The 23,963-nt window shown below is 37.6% G+C and overlaps 1 protein-coding gene and 1 pseudogene across 1 annotated transcript; both read right to left on the minus strand.

Moving 5' to 3' along the window:
• Nucleotides 1-2,363: 2,363 nt before the first annotated feature.
• LOC124896999 lies at nucleotides 2,364-11,020 on the minus strand. The gene is made up of 2 exons (XM_047409053.1): nucleotides 10,883-11,020; nucleotides 2,364-8,683 (listed from the first exon to the last, which is right to left on the minus strand). Exon 2 carries the CDS (start codon nucleotides 4,505-4,507, stop codon nucleotides 3,395-3,397), a length of 1,113 nt encoding a protein of 370 aa, XP_047265009.1. The 5' UTR covers nucleotides 4,508-8,683; nucleotides 10,883-11,020; the 3' UTR covers nucleotides 2,364-3,394.
• A 2,805-nt stretch (nucleotides 11,021-13,825) lies between these two features.
• LOC107864225 lies at nucleotides 13,826-23,951 on the minus strand (annotated as a pseudogene).
• Between the last annotated feature and the right edge of the window lie 12 nt (nucleotides 23,952-23,963).

Below are 23,963 nucleotides of genomic sequence, written 5' to 3' on the forward strand. Positions count from 1 at the left end.
CCGATCACAGCCATCCCCCAAGCTACAAAAGGCCATGGAGCAGACATTGCGTGCAATTCAGTGGGAGGAGAATATATCAGATCAATGTGTACCTGACATTGATGATATTTTCAAACAAAATGAATGGAATCCCTCTCCATAGTAAACCAATAATAACCTGCTCGAAGTATCTTCTTTGATAAGACATAACCATTCATATGCGGCTCGCATACTCCAGAGTATATTTCAACCATGATCGTTGAGGCTTCTCTTGCATCTACACACCTCAAAAGTCCCTGATCCGGGGTTATCTTGTATAAGACTCCCCCGCTTAAGAAAAATCCACTAGCTAAATGCCTAATAGTCATATTTTGATCATTGGTGGCATGTGTTGGGTATTCTCCCGACTGAATATATCACTTGATATCAAAGAACCAAGGTTCGCCATCGAGCTCTTCTTCAACTGCATTACAGTAAGCATGTTGATCACGACTCTGTATATGCACTGGGTCGATGTAGTCTTTATCAGGATGTTGGAGCACTGAAGACAAATTGGCCAAAGCATTAGCATTCTCATTGCGAATTCTTGGAATATGCCTAAACTTTACCGACGAAAACCATTAAAATAGATTCTTCAAGCATTGTCGATACGGTATTAGCTTTAAATCTCGTGTCTCCCAATCACCTTGAATCTGATGGACAAGCAAATCTGGATCCCCCAACACTAATAGTTCCTGGACTCCCATATCAACAATTAGTCTCAAACCCAGAATGAAAGCTTCATATTCCGCCATGTTATTGGTACAATAAAATTGAAGTTACACTGTTACTAGAAAATGTTGCCCCGCTTTAGAGATAAGAACTGCACCTATTCCGACTCCTTTCATGTTGACAGCTCTATCAAAGAACAACTTCCAACCTGGATCAGCATCTATAACTATTTCATCGACATACAACACTTCTTCATCAGGAAAATATGTCTTTAATGGCTCGTACTCTTCATCAATGGGATTCTCAGCAAGATGATTTTCCAAGGCTTAGGCTTTAATGGCGGTTTGAGTCACATATACAATGTCAAACTCGGTAAGCAATATTTGTCACTTTGCCAATCGACCTGTAGGCATAGGCTTCTAAAAGATATACTTTAAAGGATCCATGCGGGAGATGAGATAAGTAGTGTAGGACAAGAGATAATGTTTCAACTTCTGTGCTACCCAAGTTAGGGCACAACATGTTCTTTCAAGAAGAGTATATCTGGCCTCATATGTTGTGAACTTCTTGCTAAGATAATAAATAGCCAGCTCCTTTTTTCCCGTGACATCATGTTGACCCAGGACACAACCGAAAGAATTGTCCATGACTGATAAATATAAGATCAAAGGCCTACCAGGCTCCGGTGGTACCAGCACGGGCGATTTTGAGAAGTATCTTTTGATTCTATCGAACACTTCTTGACATTCTTCAGTCCATTCAACCACATCACTCTTTTTTGACAACTTGAATATAGGCTCACAAGTTGTTGTGAGTTGAGCAATAAACCTGATGATGTAGTTCAGTCTACCAAGTAAACTCATCACCTCTACCCTATTCTTGGGTGGAGGCAAATTCTGAATGGCTTTGATTTTTGAGGGATCCAATTCAATTCCCCAACGGCTGACTACAAACCCCAATAGCTTTCCAGACGAAACTCCAAATACATATTTTGCTGGGTTGGGCATGATATTATACCTGAAAAGCCTTTCAAAGTACTTTCTTAAATCTTTAACATGGTCAGCCTGACTTTTTAACTTAATAATCACATCATCTACATAGACCTCAATCTCCTTATGGATCATATCATGAAACATAGTAGTCATGGATCTCATGTATGTTGCTCTAGGATTCTTCAAACCAAACGGCATCACTCAATAACAATAGGTCCCCCATGGTGTGATAAAAGACGTCTTCTCCGTGTATTCATCATCCATAATGATTTGGTGGTATCCGGCATAGCAATCCACAAAAGAGGCAACCTCATGTTTAGAGTAGTTGTCCAGTAAAATATGGATGTTGGGCAGCGGAATATCATCCTTCAAAATTTCTCTATTCAAATCACGATAACAGACACATACTTGAATTTTGCCATCATTCTTTGGGACAGGAACAACATTAGATAACGAGCCACTCGAATGACTTTGGCTTCAAGTTGTTTCATAATTTCTTCTTTGATTTTGATACTTACATCAGTTTTAAACTTCCTAAACATCTGTTTCACAGGGGAGAATGTGAGATCAGTTGGCAATTTATGAGCTACTAATTCAGTGCTTAAACCAGACATATCATCATAAGACCATACAAAAACATCCTTATGATCAATTAATGCTTGAATCATTCCATATTTTAGCTGTGGAAAAGCATGTACACTGATTTTATTTTCCCTAACATCTTCTTGATTCCCTAGATTGATTGACTCAGTTTCATTCAAATTAGGATTCGGAGTGTCTTCAAATTGTTCGAACTCTTTGCTTATTTCCTCTAGTGCCTCTTCTTCATCATATTCCCCCTCTTGCTTCATTATATGTTGATTAGTTTAGATTTTAAGATCAGGCAGAAAATTTCACATACATTTTATGTTATTAGAATCAGCATAAAGAGAACTATATAAAGAAAAAGAAAAAAACAAAATATATTAGACACGAAACAAAAGAGACATTACATTTCATTAAAAGGAAGGATAGGAGGGTTTAAACATAAATGCCAACATAATAAAAACAAACTAAAATTCGAATTACAACCCTAAAATAACTTGGATAAACAGAAAGAAAAATAAAACAAACTACCAAAACTCCATCCTGATGGGGAGAGGAGTGACTTCCCAATTGTTGAGCCAAACAGCTGGACCTATGAATTGCACGTCTACCTTACTGGTACCTTCTCCTGCTTCAACCATGTTAACTTTGATCAACAGGTTCTGGAAGTCATCAACCAATTCAGCTCCAAACTCTATAGGTGCCATGACACTGCCCTTGATGAATGACTTACTGAGTAGGGGCACTGGGTGAGGGAGTGACCATGTTTTCTTTTTCCTTCCCTTGGCCTTCTTCAGATCTTCAGCTGTAGGTTCAAACCCCAAACCAAAAGTGTCCATGTTCTCATTCAGACATATAGGATGAACCATACCGTGCAGATACAATCTAAACCCCTTCCTGGCTCGAATCCGTATTTTAACATTTCATTTGTCATCATGATAGAAGTGGGAGACAATTATGGACCTGGAATAACCTGCCCTTCAACGATACGATTCACCGACACTGTATCAAAAGTTTTATAGAAAAATATCTCCTCTACATTATTTGGTTCAATAAAGGATAAGGGAGAAGCTTCGTAGGCGGACAAATCCCCTTCACCATGAATAACCACTTCTTGCCTGTTATGCTTAAACTTGATTATTTGGTGTAACATAGATGCAACCACCTTGGCCTTGTAGATCCATGATCTTCCCAATAATAGATTGTATTTCCAGCACTTGAAACTCTATGGCGAACTCAACCGGCCCTATAATCAACATTAGTTCTATTTTGCCAATGGAGTTTGATTTTGCACCATCGAAAGCCCTGACACATACATTATTAGGCCTGATCCTCTCAACATCAATATTCAACTTTTCCAAAGTAGAAATAGGATATATATTTGCACCTGAACCTCCGTCAATCATGACATGAGTGATGAAGAAATTTTTGTATTTCACTGTAATGTAAAGACCCCGGTTATGCCCCGTACCTTCAACAGGCAATTCATCGTCAGAGAAGTTGATCCAATTAACCTTAAAGATTTTTCCAACCATTTTCTCATGCTGATTTACTGTAATCTCCCTAGCAACATATACTTTATTTAATACCTTCAATATAATATCACGATGTTCCTTGGAATGTAACAACAAAGATAAGAGGGAAATTTGAGCAGGGGTTTTCTTCAACTGATCTATTATTGAATACTCTGGCAAACTCATCTTGTTCAAAAATTCTTTGGCTTCTTCTTCGGTGATAGGATTTTTAATAGATGAAGGTCCACTCGCAATTGTCTTAGACTTCTTTAAAATTTCAGGCATGAAGGATCTTTTTGATCGAGTCAAACCCCCTACCTCATCTACATCATTCACTACTTCCTTCCCCTGATAGGTCATCATAGTCCATTCATAGTTCCAGGGAACCTTTTTCATATCAACTATTGGAGGTTGAGTCATCGGTTTGATGATAATAGGGGCCGTAAGTGCTTCTTTAACCGTCAATATAGGCTTACACAGAGCTCCTATCACCGTCAACTTAGGCTTGTCTTGACTTAAACCATTGACTGCTCCGACTCCTTTCACTGTGATCGTGGGTTTCTTTGTACTTTCTTGAACTTTAACTTTTCTCATTCCTTCCTGGATTAATGACATTGCTTTCAACAAATCTACCATATTTACTGATTTTTCCTTATTGGTCTGTATTCTGACAATAGGCTTATAAAACCTTGATGACTCTTTCTCATCATATATCATTTCTAACATATTGGTTTCAGCATGGGTTGGCAACAGATTTTGGTTAATGTTTGGAACCTCCAGAGCCTAGACCAGCATTTGATTTATGTTAATTAAATCTTGGATAGCTCTCTTCAAATGCCAGCATTTCTCAATATCGTGCCCCGACATGTCAGAACAATACTCACACCTTAACGAATAATTAAGATTTTTGGAAGGTGGATTTGAAAGCCTTTCTTGAATTGGGCTTAAGACCTTCATCTTTCTTAACCTATCAAACAAGCTAGCATCTAACTCTCCAAGAGGTGTGAACTAATTTTTGATCGCCTTCTCTTTCTTATACTCGGGCCTGGGTTGAAAATTGGGTCTGGAGGGGTTTTAGTAATTTGGTGGAGCTGATGGACGATTTTGTAGAGCTTGAGTGTGCCATTATGGGTAAGAAGGGGTTTGGGCATATGGCTGCGCGCTATATACTGGGTACAGGGGTGGTGGAATGGAATATAATGGGTTTTGTGGAGGGTAGTAATGGTGGGGAGGGATATATGGAGCTTGGTGTAGACTTAAGCCTGGGATTGGGTGTAGGGGTGAGGCGGTCTTTTGGGATAGGAATGGATTCCAGCTATAATGGTTGCCATATCCTCTTTCTTCTTTTTACCTTCGAATACGCCAGATCCACCTCGAATCGCTTGTGTGGTAGATTTCAATGCGGCAAAACTCACTATTCAGCTGGTGTTGATTCCATCCTCTATCATCTCTCCCATTTTAAGGACTTCAATAAAAGACTTTACCATTGCCGAAACTAAATGTTGAAAATAGGTCTCATCTTATACCTGAATGAAGACCTCTACCATCTTACTCTCCATCATTGAAGGTTTTACCCTTGCATCCCGTTAACGCCATATTACCGCGTATTCCCGAAAGCCTTCAGTACTTTTCTTCTTCATGTTGACCAAGGATTTCTCATCAGGAACCAGATCGACATTATATTAAAAATGTTGCACAAATTCATTAGCTAGGTCATCCCAGTTGTTCCAATTGTCAATATCCTGATCGACGAAACATTCTGGAGCCAGACTGGAAAGACTCTCGCCAAAGAAAGTTATAATCAACTCTTCTCTTCCCCCCGCAACCCTCAATTGGTTGCAATAACGTCTCAAATACACCACAGGATCACTGTGCCCTGTATATTTCTCAAACTTGGACATTTTAAAACCAAGGGGGAGGTTAATGTCTGGGAACATGCAAAGATCTTTATAGGCAACACTCTTATAACCTCCGACTCCCTGCAAATTCCTCATGGCCTGTTCTAAACTCTTCAGCTTCCACGCCATGACTTCTTGTTTCTCTGTTGCAGCAGGCTTCTCTATATTAAATGGAAATGCGGGTGGCTGAGTGTATCCATATGGTTCATTCATCTTCAAAGTGGGCTCCGGGGGTTCAATACTGATTCTCCAAAATTTTGAACATTGGTTCACTGGCAGACCGAGAAAGTACCATTGTCGGATGCACAGCATAGGTGGGAGCTTAGGGCGGTGGTGGAGCCACGAACACAGGCGCTGCTGGTGGCGCCGGCCGAGTCACGGGCCTTAGCTGAGGAACTGCCAGGGGCATACTAGAAGTGCTATGGTAATATTACCGTGGAGTGAATCCTGGTGCGTGCTCCGGTGACTCAATGAGAACAAAGAATTACGCCTCAGAGAGTGGTGGGAAATTAGGGATATTCTCAAGATCTTCAGGGAGTGGGGGAGTAGGCATGCCACTAGCCCATTCTCGGTGCAGATCTAGCAATTGTTGTCTAAGTCTCAATACCTTATTATTACGTTCTGAACTTTCTTCCCTGGGATCCTGATTTGGGTCAATGAGTGAATTTTCTATCTCCCTACTAGCCATGGAAAGCTTCGATTTTGATCTAGTGAAGTATGGATGACTAGCCAGAGTGCTACAAACTAACCACTTATCTGAAAGAACATGCTCATCAAAGACAAAACCTGTTAGGATTAGATCAGGCAACAAGCATAGAAATCACATTGTATACATCCTGGGTTTATGCACATTTCTACCGGCCTTTGAGGGTAATGGGTTCATTTTAACATCATCCCGATTTCCCCATTACATTATCACACCTCGTTCTTTCTGCTTTTCACCTTAACTTCTCTCTTCTTTTGCATCAGTCTCTTCTCTTCCTCTTTTCTTCTCTTATTGCTCTTTATTTCTTTCCTGCTCTCGCAATCTCATTTCCTTTTATCATTCTTTATGGCTTTTGTTTTTTGTTTTTCTTTAAAAGAGTAAAATTGGGGAAAATCAAAGAAACAAAATGATTAGATCAAACCCAAAAGTAGGTTGCCTACGTATCATGTTGTATATGAATCAGATCTTTCGTAGTTCGGGCAATGCATGCATAAACACCACAAAGTTGAAGTTTTTTTTTTTTTTAGAAAGAACACACAAAAGGAAACAATTTCGCAACTTTACTACATTTCATAAAAGAGACAATTAAAACAAACTTCGAGTTTAAGAAAGTTGATCAACAAAGACTAAACAATATTCTAGACCCATAAGATAACATGCGTAATAATCCTAATAAAGAGTCTTAACGTTTAAAACAAACTTGACCCCGACTGAACAAAGGCACAACAATACAAGGACAGAAAAATAAAGGACTCAAACTAAATAAAAGATAAGAGTTGCTCCTTCATATTGGTGTGCTGTGGGATGACCCTGGCTGAGATGGACCTGTCTGTGAAGTTCCCTTTCTCCCATTCAAACTCTGTAGCATATCCTGAAAAGACACCTTGATATTTGGGAAGAAGTTTCTAGCACGTATCCCCACCTCATGGAGAGTGCACCTGGAGAGATTGTTCTGACACCTTTCTATAGTCTCGAGCAAATCTGATAACTGAACTCTCAGTGTCTCCACTTTGACCCCCGCACTTTCATCCTGACTATCATCGACAATGCATTGTTCATGTATTTTTCTTCTAAGTTGCAAGGGCAAAGACCTACTAATACCCTGAGGTATGGTTTGCATCCAGATCTCATATCTTTGAGTGTACCCTGAATTATCCAGACCTACTTTAAGAGTATCCACGCTTAGCTTTATTGCGTGATTCTAGAATTCTTCGTATTTACTTTCCCCTAAGGCTTGATCCTTAAAATGCTCGACATCCTTCAGAAGGTACATTACCGGTGGAATGTCCTGCAGTCTACCCAACTGGCGTATTACCCTAAAATAAGAGTATGGTCTGGTGCAATTGATTCCTAACAAGACTAAAAGAGATTGCATCCGACAACCACACAAGATTATTTTTGGACGAAACCAGAGATAGGTCCACAGAATATTGTCTTCAGTTCTTGACTCAAGAAATTCAATCCAAGCATCAATCCCTATCGGCAGCGAGAACTTATCAAAAAGCATTCTCTGATTCGTGGTGTTCACTCGCTCAGGCATACAACGATCAATCACATCCAACCTAATCAAAGAAGGATCATGCAGTGCTCCATCACCCACAATTGCAATATCAGGTTGCTTCCATCAAAGATTTCATCCCGTCCTTCACCTCGGTTAAAGCTTTATATATTTCCTCCAAGATCATTGGTACGAGTGTGAATGTTTCCCCTAGCTTTTTATGAAATAAGGCCATCACTACAGTCTGCAAGCGAGTATTAACCCGTGTTTATTCTAATGGGAAGACCAAAATGCCTAACAAGGCGACAGTGAAAACTTCCAGACGAAGTTTCTCCCAATTATCCTTGGTTGTATAAAACTCATCCCAAAAGCAATCAAAACTGCCTGAAGGCCCAAACCAAGCATACAAATAATCAAAGGAGACCCAAGATTGGTTAAGGCACGTCAAGTGGTTATTGGCCTTTAAACCATAACAATGAATAAACCATGTGGGAGAATTAGTCTGTGCCCAAATCATTATTTTCTTAATGTAAGGCAACTTAAAGGAACCACATATATCTGCCAGAGTAGGCGTCATTTCACAATTTCAAAACCTAAACACCAAACATCTTGGATCCCAAAAAGTCAATATAGCCTCGATCAGGTCTGGGCGGGGTGTAAGATCTAGGAGGGAAGTGAGAGTGCCTAACTTCTTTACCAACCCCTGTTGCTCGACGTAGTTAAACGTGCCCCACCATTTGATTAACTTTTTGGGCACCTTGCGAACCATCCAGACTCTGGACTTTATGGACAGATCCATCCTGTAATAACATATAAGACATTATCTCAAAAATTCGATAGGAACGAAAGATTCCCAACCCTTGAAAATTTGATGCGGACATATGTCGAAGGGACAGACCACTTTATGATTCCAATTCACCGAACAGTATCACTGAATAAAATCAGCCTACTTGGCTAAGACCTGCTAACAGCACTAAATTATAAGGGGAAAGACCTAGGCTAAGGCTAAGACAAAGGCAAAAATAAAGATTACCGGACCCACCAAGGGTTGCCTACGTATCTCATCCCGAGGGACGGGAATCAGGTATGCGCAATTCATTCAGATTGGATAATTAAGGATTAAAATAAACTAAGACTTGACTTGAGAAAAATGATTACAAACGGACGATGAGAAATAAAATCTTTTTGGATTTTTTAATTAGACACTTCACATAACATTGACATCAACAACTATGAAAGAAAAATCTTTTTGGATTTTTTAATTAGACACTTCACATAACATTGACATCAACAACTATGAAAGAAAAATCTTTTTGGTATTTTTAAGAAAATGAGTGTAAAAGGTAAAAAAAAATTTTGAATTTTTGGATTGTGAAAATCAAAAGTCATAAAGAACTCTAAAACTACGAAACATTTTTTTATTCACTCTTTTATTTTCTTTTCTTTTTTTGACTCAATTTTTTATTGCCTACACACTTTATTTCTAACACATGTTTTCCCCAAATCAGTCCATCAAATGACCCCATTACCCTCAAAGATTCAATATTTAGCACGTAGGGATGCGTCAGAGGTGAGTCTCCTACAAAGGAACAAATGGCCCCCTCAAGGCTGACCTACGCTGGGATTTTCTAACAAGGCTGTTCGGGGGAGCGTATGGTCGATAGTGGCTGCTTTAGCTGTCCACCTACTCCATACTAGCCAATGGCTCCCCCCTAAGATAAGGGTGACTCAACTATAGGTCGTGTACACAACGTGTACTATGGACTTGTTACAGAAAAAATGACTCGAGTTATGCAAATGATGCCAAATATAAAGCTGTAACACATAAATAAAAACTATAAACAAAGAGCACAGAAATGCACAACAGTGATAACAACACAAACAATAATCATAAACAAGGTTTATACACCCATAATGCCAAACAAAGCCGATACGACTTTCAAAAAAAATAAGCTCGAATTCTGGAAGGGTAGTCCCCTGCAGAGTCGCCAGAGCTGTCACACCCCTTTTTCATACTCCAAAAGATTTGTTTTAAGATTCGAAAGGGTTTTATTTATTGAGTGACAAAAGAAAACGATTTGTTTCAAAAAGAATTATTTATATTTTTAACTCAGAGTCGCCACTTGGCATAATCCAATGTGCCAAGTCACCTTTAAAATATCCTTTTTCAAAAAGATTTGGCTCTGTAAAACTGGCTCGCGAATAGAGATTCCGACTAAGGAATTCTGTTGACTAAGGGGAAGGTGTTAGGCACCCCTCGACCCAATGTTTTGACTACAATCGCTTGGCAGAGTATATCGGCTAATTTTGACTCTACGAATGTACAAACCACAAAGAAGCACTTAAAGCAATCAAACCAACAAACCAAACAAAACGAATAAAAGTATAGTGTTCAGTCCAATTATACAGTCCCAAAATAAATAAAAATGCAAAAATAAATCCTATCTAACCTATACTAATCCTAACTATGCTCCCCGGCTCTATCCGATGCCTTGAGCCTTGATCACGATCCGTCTTCGCATACATGGTACGTCGGGCATTCCCCGGTAAATAAGTACAAACAAACTCGAGGCATTCCCCGGCTAAATGAATACACTTTCCAAATACGAGAAAACAAAGAGCCGTTCAACAAAACATTCCAAACATTCAACAATCCCTAAATTTTGCCTACCCCTATCGCTTGCCTATCCATTGTCTGCCTAAACATGATACTATCAGGTTTACAACTTGGTATTTATCCCGAACGAAACATGAAAACAATAAAATCAAAGGTAATCCAAATTCATATTATCAACTTTGCAATTCTCATCCCCAATTTCATGCTCTATCACACGATTAATTAATTCTTTGATTAACAATTCAATTTTTTTTCTTTAACGTCCAAAACCAACATCAACCACACACACAATAACAATTCAAACATGGTAAGCACACAAACATGCATTCACAAAAATAATCTATACTCCAGATAAAAATAGAGAACGAAAGAAGAAATGGACCTCAAATTTCGCTTTCGATTAAAGTTGCTTCTTCCGATTGAACCGCATCCAATATCTCGGATCGAACCTCACTATGACAAACTCCTCGACAAACTTAGACCCGACCTTCGTTTGAATCAAAAGCCAAGGGCAAAATCGTGAAATCAAAAACCAACTTGAACTGAAACAGATAACGCGAAAAAGAAAGACCAGCCGAACCCGTTTCTGCATCCGTCGAAAACAGATCACGCCTGAAATCCTGTGAGCTGACTGGTTTCCCCTCTTTTTTTTTTTAATTTTTTGTTTTTCTTCACAGTTTTTGATCTCTCAACCTCGAATCACTCTCTCTATTCGTCTCAATTTCTCAATCTGTCTCTCCCACCATTCAGCTTTGTTTTCCGTCTATGGTCGGAGGAGTTGTGTGGTGTTCTTCTGGTTTTTATTCCGATGAGATCTAATGGCGTGAGGTGTGGTGTTTATGTATATGGCATGGTCATTGTGAGTATTGTGTGTTAACTGCGTTGGTGAGGATGAGTGTATTAATGGTGGTGGAGTTTTTTTTTTTAATTATTTTTTTGCTTTTTCAGTGGTGTATTGTTGTAGGTGCGTATATGGTGTTTTTGGTAGAATTTTCAGTGGGTTCTCTTGTGCTTTTGTGTCCAGGTTTATGTTAATCCCTCCTCTTTTGTGTTGTCTTTTAATTGGAGGGGTAGAGATTAGGTTTCATTGTTGATTAGGTGGGTTGTTGAAATATTAGAATGAGACAAAGTTTGTTATGACTTGTTATTTGGATAAAACAAAACAGAAATAAATACATAAATAAGTAAAAGATGAGGTATTTATTTTCTTGGGAAAAATTATAAAAATTGGGTTAAATTGTGTGATATCGGAATAAGAAATATTTTTTGATGGGGTAAAATTATGTGTCTACACATCCCCTTTACACCCCTAAATATGAAACAACACAAAAATCTACGTCTCAGGGTCGGGAAGATCAATTTAAAAATCATCGAAGTTAAGGGCTCAAAAATATAACTCAAGTCTTTTAACACTTAAAAAAAATTTCAGGTTACTAGCTCTTTAAGCATGCTACTAAGGGTGGTATCAAGTAGAGAATGCTATGGGGTGTTACAATTACACTCCAAATCTTAGCTCCACCTCTGTGTGCAACACCATTAATCTCTACCCTCAACAAAAGCTTATACATGTTTGTAGTCAACATACTCTCCTTTAGGAGTCAGGTTGTTTCTTCCTTTTCTCTTCCCATAATAATATAATCTCCTTTTATATTTTGAAGCTCTCCATCTTGGTTTTGATATCACTTCAACTTAACATGCTACTCCCTTCTTCCCACTTTATGTGGCACTCTTTTTTTATTAGTCAATCCTATAAACAATGACGACTTTATATATTGTGTAACAATTTTACTTTAAAATGAGATATTAAGATGTTTTATAGCTACAATTTGAACAGGGGACATTTCCTATTTCAATAATAGTAATTTTCATAATTAACATTTTTTTAGATAGTTGAAGAAAGTTCACATAACACAGTACAAGAGAATCACAGAATTAAGCATGAGCCAGTGACACATATGTCCTGATTATGTCTTTAATGATGTTTTGATGAACTGATTTATTAGCAAACACGAAAGTTACAATATAATATTCCTAACAAAGGAATTCTAATAAGCTGAAGGTACAGTATCATTGTAAGGATCACCAAATGCTGCAACATTGGCTGGCCTTGAAAATACAATCTACAAAGTAAAAGTACCACTTGAGTTTGACTTCTCAAATTTAGTGAAACGATTTCAGGATTTCTTGTGAAAAGATGGAATAACTGTGTGCATGTATTAATTTTTCAATAAATAAAAGTATGTCCACTGCAACTGCGCTTGAGTTTCTAAATGAAGTAATTCACATAATTCAACATGATACAATGTTTGAGTTCCACCTCTACCTTGTACGATAAAAAAAAACTCTTCGAAGAGCATGGAGTGGCATGTTAAAAATATACGCAAGTGAGTAAAATATTGTATCATTTCTATAAACTTAAACTTCTAGATGAGATAGTTAACATAATTCAGCATCCCCTTTATGTTTTTATATAACCCTGTATTACCACTTAGTCCAAACAAACATATCGACATTATTTGTTTACATTCTTTACCTAAAAGTGTCACTGAGCACCATCCACAGACTGCACCTCCTGCTTTTCACTATGATTATACGTCATCAACATTTACCTTTTGACCATAAGATTAGAAGTTGTTGGTGTAATATAAAAGTCAACATCTATGTCCAAACAAATGTAGAAAACTTGCTCTCTTTGTTAGAGGTGGTTTATGCTATGAAATATTTAGAAAGATTTATCACCATACCTGATAATCTCCTAGCGTGCGCATTTTGAATCCAGCAGCACAATAGTCAAAGTATTACCATGTGCTGATGAACTTGTCATCAAATCCCAAAGCATGAATTTGGCCAGTGAAACAGAGTTATCAATAGTCAAGTATCAGCATCTAGAATTGATCAAGCTACAAATGATTCATGAAGGAAATGATTTAAACATTAGAACTGATCTAGCTACAAATGATTCCTGAAGAAACGGTTTTAACTCAGCACAAAAGGTTGGTTTTGCTACATTTTGTTTTTTAGGAAGTTTTTTCGCCAACATCTCAGAGTCTGATAATAATGAATTCCTATCTCTTCCAGATGCACGACACTGCATTTATATCATTCATAAAATTCTTTTGAAAGATTGACAAGCATGCTGGTGTGAAATCACAAATTCAGCTCTATGTTACCATAGTCTGGATGCAGCAGCCATGGCTGATTTTACTCGACTTGGTGCAGGCAAGCATCCACCTGGGAATATATACTCTTTTATGAAGCCCCCACTATGTATCTATTCGTCATACATCGGGTCTGGCATTGAAACTATCTAAAGAAAGCCAACACTTCAAGAAAAAGCAGCACAGAGTAACATATGCAAGAGAAAGTAGAAGTGGAATGTACTAAGGTGACTATGGTCAATTACCTGCAGAACTAGAAGGCCATCTGCTTTTAGTGAAGATTCACAACAAGTAAAGAATTCCTCCATGTAATCATGAACAACATGTTCTATCATCCCGCTGAAAATAATAAGTAGTACTATTGTAACACTGGCTCGACTTTTAGTGATTAATACAATATGTCGAGATGCAGATGGACAAAAACTCACATTGATATAATCCTGTCATACTTGTCCTTATTTCGGATTTGGCGATAGTCACATAGGATAAATGTTATTTGATCCTGTCGGAGAGTTTCAAAGGATATTAATAGAAAACCCTAGCTTTAAAATTTTGAGCTTTCGTAAACATCGTAAGTACTATACCTGAAGACCTACTTGCTCAACTCTCAACTGTGCATGCTTCAGTTGCTGCTCGGAGAGAGTTATACCTGTATATTTATATCCTATTTGCTTGACTACTTCCACAGCGAAACTTCCCCATCCACATCCAATATCTAAAATGTGATGTTCCTTACTAATTTTTGCCTAAATAAAATAGAAGCAGAATCAAATTATGCCTGAATTTTATGTCGTAACAGTGACGATTTTTACTTATTTGATGACTTACCTTTCTAATGAGAGCATGAATCTTTCTCAGTTGTGCTCTTTTAGGCCTTCGTCCGCACTCTAGAAAAATTATGAGCGAAAAATAGATAAAGAACAGGAAATGTAGCTTCAAGTACGAAGAAAAAAGTGGTAAGCATTAAAATTTTGCTAGCTAACCTTGAAAATTGCACATGGGTATGTCATTGTCTCATCCAGGAATAGTGAGAAGAGTTCATTACTCTGAAAAAAAAAATCAACAGAACAATGCTTATGATCTACACAATAGCAACAGGCAAAAATATGGCCACGATTGAGTAATTCAATTTCAGTACTGATCTTTGGCAACCGCTACGTTCTTTGGGCGGCATAATATGCAAGTAATTAATTAGTTACCAGGTCATAATGGCGAGAGATATTCCTATGAGCCTGAGTTAGTGTGTTTTGGTTTAAAATATGTCGAATGAAGTGTTTTGCAGATGACGGTGCTGCTGTGTAAAGCACCAGTGTCCACCAACCTCTAGATCCATAAAAAGTGATGAACTTTAACATATGAACAGATGTTTATGTGAAATATGAAGAGGAAGAAGAACTGAGAAAAGATTAAAATAGACTAGTTCAAAAAGTCTGTTATAACTGTCTAATAGGTAGTTACTCTAACGGCTAGTTAGTTAGTTGGTACATTCACAAGCCTATAAATGCAGATGCCTGAGTACATTTCTAAAGGATGAATACAACAAATCTACTTTCTCTCTAATGAACATTCTCTCTTCTTTATCTCATACTTCTTCTTATTCTTCATCCTAATCTGTTCTTCATCTGTAACTATTGCTATCAAGAAGTATAGCAGTGCTTGGTTAATGACATGGTATTAGAGCTTTACTCACTAGAAAATTAGTTAAGCAAGATCGATTCTGGTGTATTAGTTGATTTACAGTAAAATCAAGAAGTCTTGAATCAAGAATTGCTAATCTGCAACAATGGTGAATCAAAATGCTGCTGTAGATTCTGGTGAGGCTTCCAAGGTTACTCCAAGCACATTGGATTACAACCATCCTCTCTTTCTTAGTCCCTCTGATGTGAGTGGCATTCAAATCATATCCTTCCAGTTAACAAGTGTTGAGAATTTCTCAATTTGGCTTAGATCAATGCGCATAGATCTACTAGGGAGGAATAAGTTGGGCATGCCAGCACCTGGATGTGATTGTGATAAATTAATGGAGTATGTCTTACATCTGCAAAAATTGAATTTGTTCCAATTTCTTATGGCTCTGAATGAGTCTTACACACAAGCAAGGATCCAAATCTTGCTTATGACCCCCCTCCCAACTGTTAACCAAGCTTATGCAATGGTAATAAGTGATGAAAGACACAAAGCCATTGCAAGTCACGCAGGAATTCTGGGCATAAATCCTACAAATACAGTCAACAATCTTGAACAAATCATGTATGCAAGAAATGAAGTAGGGAGAAGCAAAGGTCACAAATACAAAAGAAATGTGTAGGTGCAGTGTGACTTTTGTAAACTCAAGGGACATATTGTTTAAGTATGAAGAAGAAAGTGAAGAAGGATCTAGAAGAACCAATAATAGACTAGTTGTTTTTCTGTTATAACTATTTTCAGTTAGTTACTCTAGTGCTAACGGCTAGTTAGTTAGTTAGTTAGCCTATAAATGTATATGACTATACACATTGAAGAATAATGAAACAAGCTGATTCTCTTCTCCCTCATCTTCTTTCTCTCACAGTTCTCTTTCTTTATCTTTCCTCCTACAACTGTCAAACTCTATACTTTCTCCATTGTTGAATAAACAAGAAGCCTACTGCTATATTGTATAATTACATGGTATCAGAGCCAATACGCACTAGAAAACTAATAGAGCAAGGTCGATTCTAGTTTATTAAATCAAGATCAAAAAGTCTGCAATCAAACGTTACAAAGCTACTACAATGGACAATCAAAATGCTCCTGTGAATGTTACTGAAACAATCAGAGCTACTCCCAGTTCATTGGATTATAATCATCCTCTCTTTCTTAGTCCCTCTGATGTAAGTGGCATCCAAATCATATCTTTTAAATTGACAAGAGTTGAGAACTTCTCAATCTAGTTTAGATCCATGTATATAGTTTTACTAGGGAGGAATAAGTTAGGCATGGTTGATGGAACATGCTCTAAAGAATTGCTAGGTGGAATCATGTATGCATCAGTGGTGTGGCTGAAAGGTTTAACAAAGTTGATATAGCAAGAACCTTTAATCTGAACAAATAAATAGCCATATTGTCTCAAGGAACTGCCTCAGTGTCTGTGTATTTCTTAAAATTAAAGGATCTATGGGAAGAATTTGAGGCTCTTGTGCCTGCACCTGGGTGTGAGTGTGAGAAATCAAAGGAGCATATACTGCATTTATAGAAAATGAAATTGTTTCAGTTCCTTATGGGTCTAAATAAGACCTACACTCAAGCAAGAAGTCAAATCTTGCTTATGACACCTCTCCAAAATGTTAACCAAGCTTATGCAATGGTCATAAGTGATGAAAGCCATAAATCTATTGCAAGTCAGGCTAGAAGCTTGGGAATCAGTCCTGCAGTTAATGATAAGAACCTTGAGATAGCCATGTATGCAGGAAATAGTCCAGGTGGAAGCAATAATCAGAAGTTCAAGAAAAACTTTAATCTGCAGTGTGATTTCTGCAAACTAAAGGGGCACATTAAGGAAAACTGCTGGAAGTTGGTTGGATATCCTCAAGATTATAAGGCCAAGAAGAAGTTCAAACATGAAGGAACCAACTCAGCTTACAAAGTGTCTGTGGATCTTAATGAGTGTGCAATGTATAAGAATGGTTATGATCAGTGTGCAGGTCAGTACTCTCATTCTAAGTCTATGTAGAAATGGGCTACTAAAGACGTAGGATAGGCTTTAGTATCTGAGAGTCAGCTGGAGAAACTGAATCAAATGGGAAATGTTGCATTCACTAAGGAAAAATATGAGCAAATCTTGCAAATGATCAACAAAAATAACTCTGGCAACACACCTTGTGATTCTGCAAATGTAACAAGTGCAGGCATTTCTGCTTATTTAGCCTCTTTTGATTCTCAGTAATGGATCATAGATACTGGTGGTACTAACCATATGGTTAGGAACTCAAACCTATTACTTAAAAAGAGTGTTACAGAGTTGGACAAACCAAAGAAGGTATATCTACCAAATGGTGGCACTAAAATGATCACTCATATGGGAACTAGTTTCTTATCAGAAAGAAACAACATCACAGATGTTTATCACATTCCACAGTTTACATGTAGTCTTCTATCAGTGTCACAAGTAACTAAGGAGTGGAATTGCTCAGTGAATTTCTTTTCTCATTTTTGTGTTTTCTAAGATCTTTGTACTCGAAAGGTGAAGGGGATTAGTAAGCTTGATGAAGGACTATATGTGCTTGGAGATCAGTCAAGGAAAGAGGTTGCAGTAGCAACTAAAGTAGCTAGTAAACAAACTATGGAAAGAACTCAGGCTGAGGTAGATTTGTGGCATCAAAGGTTGGGACATGCATTAACAAATGTGTTGGGGAGAGTTATATCTCAGGAGGTCCAAGTGATAGAAGATAGACTAGAACAATGTAGTTTCTGTCCTAGTGCTAAGCAAACTAGGTTACCTTTTCTTTCTACTAGTATTCAAAGTACATGTTGTTTTGATCTTACACACATGGTTGTGTGGGGACCTTGCAAAGTACCAACTATGAAGAGAAATAGATACTCTCTAATAGTGGTTGATGATTTCTCAAGATTTACTTGGATATTTCTGTTAAAGCTTAAGTCTGATGTCTGCATTCAAATACAACATTTCCTTGTGTATGTCAAAATCTAGTTTGAAAAGACTATCAAAGTAATAAGGACTGATAATGGTACTGAGTTTGTCAACTCCGTATGTAAGAAAATGTTTCAAGAAAATGGCATAGTACATTAAACTACATGTCCATATTCCCTTCGGCAAAATGGTGTTGCTGAGAGGAACACAGGCACTACTTAAGGTAACAAGAGCTGTGAGATTTCAAGATGAAATTCCAATAAGGTTCTAGGGCTATTGTGTTCTAACTGTAGTATATATCATAAATAGACTGCCTAGTTCAGTCATTCACTTTCTGAGTCCTTATGAAAAGCTATATGGCACACAACTAAATTGTGATCATCTAAGAGTAATGGGGTGTATTTGCTATACTAAAGTACTGAATGAAAGTGATAAGCTCATGAATAGAGCAAAGACAAATGTTATGATGGGATCTTCTAGCACTTAGAAGGGATATGTAGTATATGATATGTCTGCTAACACTTTTTTGTGTGTAGAGATGTGATATTCTGGGAAGAGATATTTCCTTTTAAGGAGCTCAAGAGTAGCCTCAATCACCTCACCATGTGCTTCCTTTGGAAGATCAATATCCAGTAATAATTGATGATATGACAACTCTACAAGTTCCTACAAATGTCTCATCTCAAGGGGTTCCTAATCTGCCTACTACAAGACAACCTATAACCAAGGTGTATCAAAGGAGATCAAATAGAGGTCAAGGAGTTATTCAGCAACACCACCAACTGCAGAGTGTCCCTACTACAACAGAAGTTGTAGCTCAACCTTATACATCTCAGGATCAAAGGAAGTCCACTAGAGAAAGAAAATCACCAGCATGGATGAATAATTTTGTTTCCTAAAACACAAGAAAGGTACCTCATGCTCTTGTTAATCATGTATATCATATGACAAACTGTCCTAGTCCTACAAGAACTATGTGCTAAAAACATCATGTGTGGCTGAACCTACAAGTTACTCTGAGGCTTGCAAAGATCCAAGACGGGTGGAAGCAATGAAAACTGAAATAGATGCTTTGAATTCCAATCATACTTGGGAAATTGTTCCCATGCCTAGAGGAAAGAAAATATTGGTTACAGGTGGATATATAAAGTGAAGTACAAAGCTTCAGCAGAAGTTGAGAGGTTTAAAGCAAGACTGGTAGCAAATGGATATGGACAAAGAGAAGCGATTGATTACAAAAAAACATTCTCACCTATTGTGAAGATGAAGACAGTAAGAACTATTCTTGCTGCTGAAGTTAAGAAACACTGGTGTGTTCAATAAATGGATGTCTACAATGCATTCCTAAATGGTGATCTAGATGATGAAGTGTACATAGATCTAACTCAGGGATTTCCCAGTCAGGGGGAGCATATAATGTGTAAACTACTCAAATCCCTATAGGGTCTCAAAGAAGCACGAAGGAAATAGAACACCAAGCTATCAGAGGTTTCAATAAGGTCTCAGTTTATTCAGAGCAAATATGATCCATCCTTGTATATCAGAAAGACAACTGAAGGAATCATTCTTGTGCTAGTGTATATTGATGACATATTGATCACTCAAGATAGTCTAAAGCTAATAGAAGATACCAAGACAACGTTGCATCAAAACTTCAAGATGAAGGATCTAGGTAAGCTAAGATATTTCCTTGGAGTGGAGTTTGCAAGGTCTGATAAAGGGATATTGATGCATCAGAGAAAATATGCATTAGAGTTACTATCTGAACTAGGCTTGACAGCAGCCAAGCCTGTAGCTACTCCTATGAACTTCAACACCAAGCTGACATCTAGACAGTTTGATGAGCATGTCAAGCAAAACTAGACTGCTGATGATCTACCAGCAAACCAAGAAGCTTACCAAAAGTTGATTGGAAAGTTGTTGTACTTAACTATGACAAAGCCAGATATAACCTTTTGTGTTCAAACTCTGAGTCAGTTCCTTCAAGATCCTAAGAAGTCTCACATGAAAGCAGCACTTAGGGTTGTAAAGTATGTTAAAAATCAACCAGGTCAAGGTGTGCTATTGTCTAGTAATGCAGATAACAGAATAAGTGCCTATTTTGATGCAGAATGGGCATCATGCCCTCAGACTAGAAGGTTGTAACAGGCTACTTTGTGAAGGTTGGAGAATCACTAATTTCCTGGAAATCAAAGAAGTAAACTACTGTCTCCAAGAGTTCAGCAAAAGCTGAGTTTAGAAGTCTTGCTACAATTATAGTAGAGTTGGTTTGGATCCTAGGCTTGATGAAAGATATTGGGAATGATGTAGTTCTGCCAGTAGATGTGTTCAGTGATAGCAAATCTACTCTACAAATAGCAATAAATCCAATATACCATGAGAGAACAAAGCATATTGACATTGACTGCTTCTTTATCAGGGAAAAACTTGTGCAAGGAATGATCAGAACTCACTACATTGCAACCCAAGATCAGCCTGCAGACTTGCTGACTAAGGGACTGACAAGAGCACAACAAGTTTATCTCAATGCCAAGATAGGTATCTGTGATATCTTCACACATTCCTAACTTGAAGGGGAGTGTTGAAGTATAAAGAAGAGAGAGAAGAAGGTCTAGAAGAAGCAATAATAGACTAGTTTTTTTCTGTTATAACTGTTTTCGGTTAGTTACACTAGTGATAATAGCTAGTTAGTTAGTTAGTTAGCCTAATCTCTAGCCTATAAGTGTATATGGCTATACACATTGAAGAATAATGAAACAAGCTAATTCTCTTCTCTATCATCTTTTTTCTCTCTCAGTTCTCTTTCTTTCTCTCTTCTCCTACAACTATCAAACTCTGTACTTTCTCTATTATTGAATAAACAAGAAGCCTACTGCTATCTTGTATAATTACACATACTAAAGAAAACTGCTGGAAGTTGGTTGGTTATCCTCAAGATTATAAGGCTAAGAAGAAGCTCAAACATGAAGGATCTAACACAGCATATAATGCAGCCTTAGGTTCTCATGAGTATCAAGTTGCTCAAATGGGATATTATACTAAAGATGCAAGTCAATCAGTAAGCGTAGGTAATCAGTTGACTCAACTAATTCAGATTGGAAATACAGCATTCACCAAGGAACAATATGAGCAAATCTTGCAACTGATAAACAAGAACAACTCTGTTAACACATCTACTGAGTCTGCAAATATAATAAGTGCAGACACTTTTGCTTATTTAGCTTCTTTTGGTTCACAGAAATGGATTACAAATCACATGGTTGGTAATTCAGAGTTGTTACTTAACAAGACAGTTACAGAATTACAAAATCCAAAGAAAGTATATCTGTCAAATGATGATACTACCATGGTTACACATGTGGGAACCAGTTGTCTATCATAAGGAAATACCATAACAAATGTCTATCATATCCTACAGTTTTCATATAGTCTCCTATCAGTATCACAAGTGACTAAGGAATGGCATTATTCAGTGAACTTCTTCCCTGATTTTTGTGTTTTCCAGGATCTTTATACGGGAAAGGTGAAGGGGATAGGGAAGCTTGATGGAGGCTTATATATACTTGAAGATCAGTCAAAATATGGAGTTGCAGTAGTAACTAAAGCAACTACTCAAGTAACTATGGAAAAGACACAAGCTGAAGTGGATTTGTGGCACCAAAGGCTGGGACATGCTTCAACTGGAGTGTTAAAGAGGATTGTAGGCCAAGGAGTATAGGTGATGGAAGATAGAATAAAGCAGTGTAGCATATGTCCTGGTGCTAAACAGACTAGATTACCATTTCTGTCAACTAATATTCAAAGTACTTGTTGTTTTTATCTTGTGCACATGGATTTGTGGGGACCTTACAAAGTATCAACTATGAATGGCAACAAATATTTTTTAATAGTTGTTGAGGATTTCTCAAGGTTTACTTGAGGATTTATGATCAAGCTTAAGTTAGATGTTTTCTTTCAAATACAACAGTTTCTTATGTATGTCAAGACACAGTTTGAGAAGACAGTTAAGGTGATCAGAACTGATAATGGCACTGAGTTTGTTAACTCATTATGCCAGAAGCTACTTCAAGACAGTGGTATAATCCATCAAACAACATGCCCATATTCTCCTCAGCAGAATGGTGTGGCTGAGAGAAAACATAGACATGTCTTAGAGGTAACAAGAGCTTTAACTTTTAAGGTTGAAATTCCAATAAGGTTCTGGGGATATTGTGTTTTAACTGCAGTCTATCTTATCAATAGACTTCTTAGCTCAGTTATTAAGTTCTTAACTCCTTATTAGAAGTTGTATGGTAAGAGACCAAACTGTGATCATCTGAGAGTAATGGGATATCTATGCTATGTCAAGGTACTAAATGAGTATGATAAACTCATGACTAGAGCAAGAACAAGTGTTATGATGGGATACTCTAGAACTTAGAAGAGATACTTGATATATGATATATCAACTAACATCTTCTCTGTGAGTAGAGATGTGTCTTTCAGAGAAGACATATTTCCATTCAAACTTCTCAAACATCAAACTTTGTCACCACACCATATCTTTCCCTTGGAAGATTAATACCAAACACTAGGTGGTAAAGAGACAGGCCTACAGATCCCAGTAACCATGGAACCACAAGGGGTTCCCTGTCAAGTGAGCCAACAAGAACAACCACTGCAGGATACTCCTAGTCTTGCACAGTCCATAACTAAAGTATATCAAAGAAGGTCAACTAAAGCTCCTTCTGTTCAATCACAGTCACATACAGTAACTCAAGTGTATCAAAGAAGAGCAACTAGAGGTCAAAGGGTTCCTAATTCAGCTAGTAAACATGAGCAGCAAGTACAGGTGGTTCCTGCTCCTGCACCCACAACGACTGGTACTCTGGACCAAAGAAAGTCAACTAGAGGCAGAAAGACACCAGTCTAGATGAATAGTTTTGTTACTAAGACAACAAAGAAGGTACCTAATGCTCTTGCTAATCATGTGTTATATGATAAACTCTCTTCTATATATAAGGACTATGTGCTGAAAACCTCATGTCACTGAGCCTACAAGTTACAATGAGGCCTGTAAAGATCCTCGATAGGTGGAAGCAATGAAAAGTGAGATATATGCACTGAATTCCAATAACACTTAGGGAGATTGTTCCTTTACCTAAAGGAAAAAAAAGTTATTGGTTGCAAATGGATCTACAAAGTGAAATATAAGGCTTCAGGTGATGTTAAAAGGTTTAAGGCTTTGCTTGTAGCAAAAGGTTATGGACAAAGAGAAGGAATTGATTACAAAGAAACCTTTTCACCCTTTGTAAAGATGAAGATAGTAAGGACTATACTTACTGTTACAGCTAGGAAGTAATGGTTTATACATCAAATGGATGTTTATAATGCATTCTTGAATAGTGATCTCAATGATGAAGTCTACATGGACCTACCTCAGGGATTTACTAGTCAGGGGAAGAATGTAGTATATAGACTACTCAAATCCATATATGGACTAAAGCAAGCACCAAGGAAGTGGAATACAAAGCAATCAGAAGTGTTGTTAAGATCTCAATTCACTCAAAGTCAATATGATCCATCATTATACATCAGGAAGACAATAGAAGGAGTCATATTGGTACTGGTATATGTTCATGACATGTTGATCACTGGAGATAGTCTAAAACTGATAGAAGAAACCAAGGCAATCCTACATCAAAACTTCAAGATAA

Source organism: Capsicum annuum, chromosome 3 (assembly GCF_002878395.1).
Source record: "Capsicum annuum cultivar UCD-10X-F1 chromosome 3, UCD10Xv1.1, whole genome shotgun sequence".
Lineage (NCBI taxonomy): Eukaryota > Viridiplantae > Streptophyta > Magnoliopsida > Solanales > Solanaceae > Capsicum > Capsicum annuum.

Excerpts from the sequence above, each read along its gene's own strand:
- LOC124896999 (XM_047409053.1), bottom strand. The coding sequence starts at position 4,507 with ATGTTAGAAATGATATATGATGAGAAAGAGTCATCAAGGTTTTATAAG.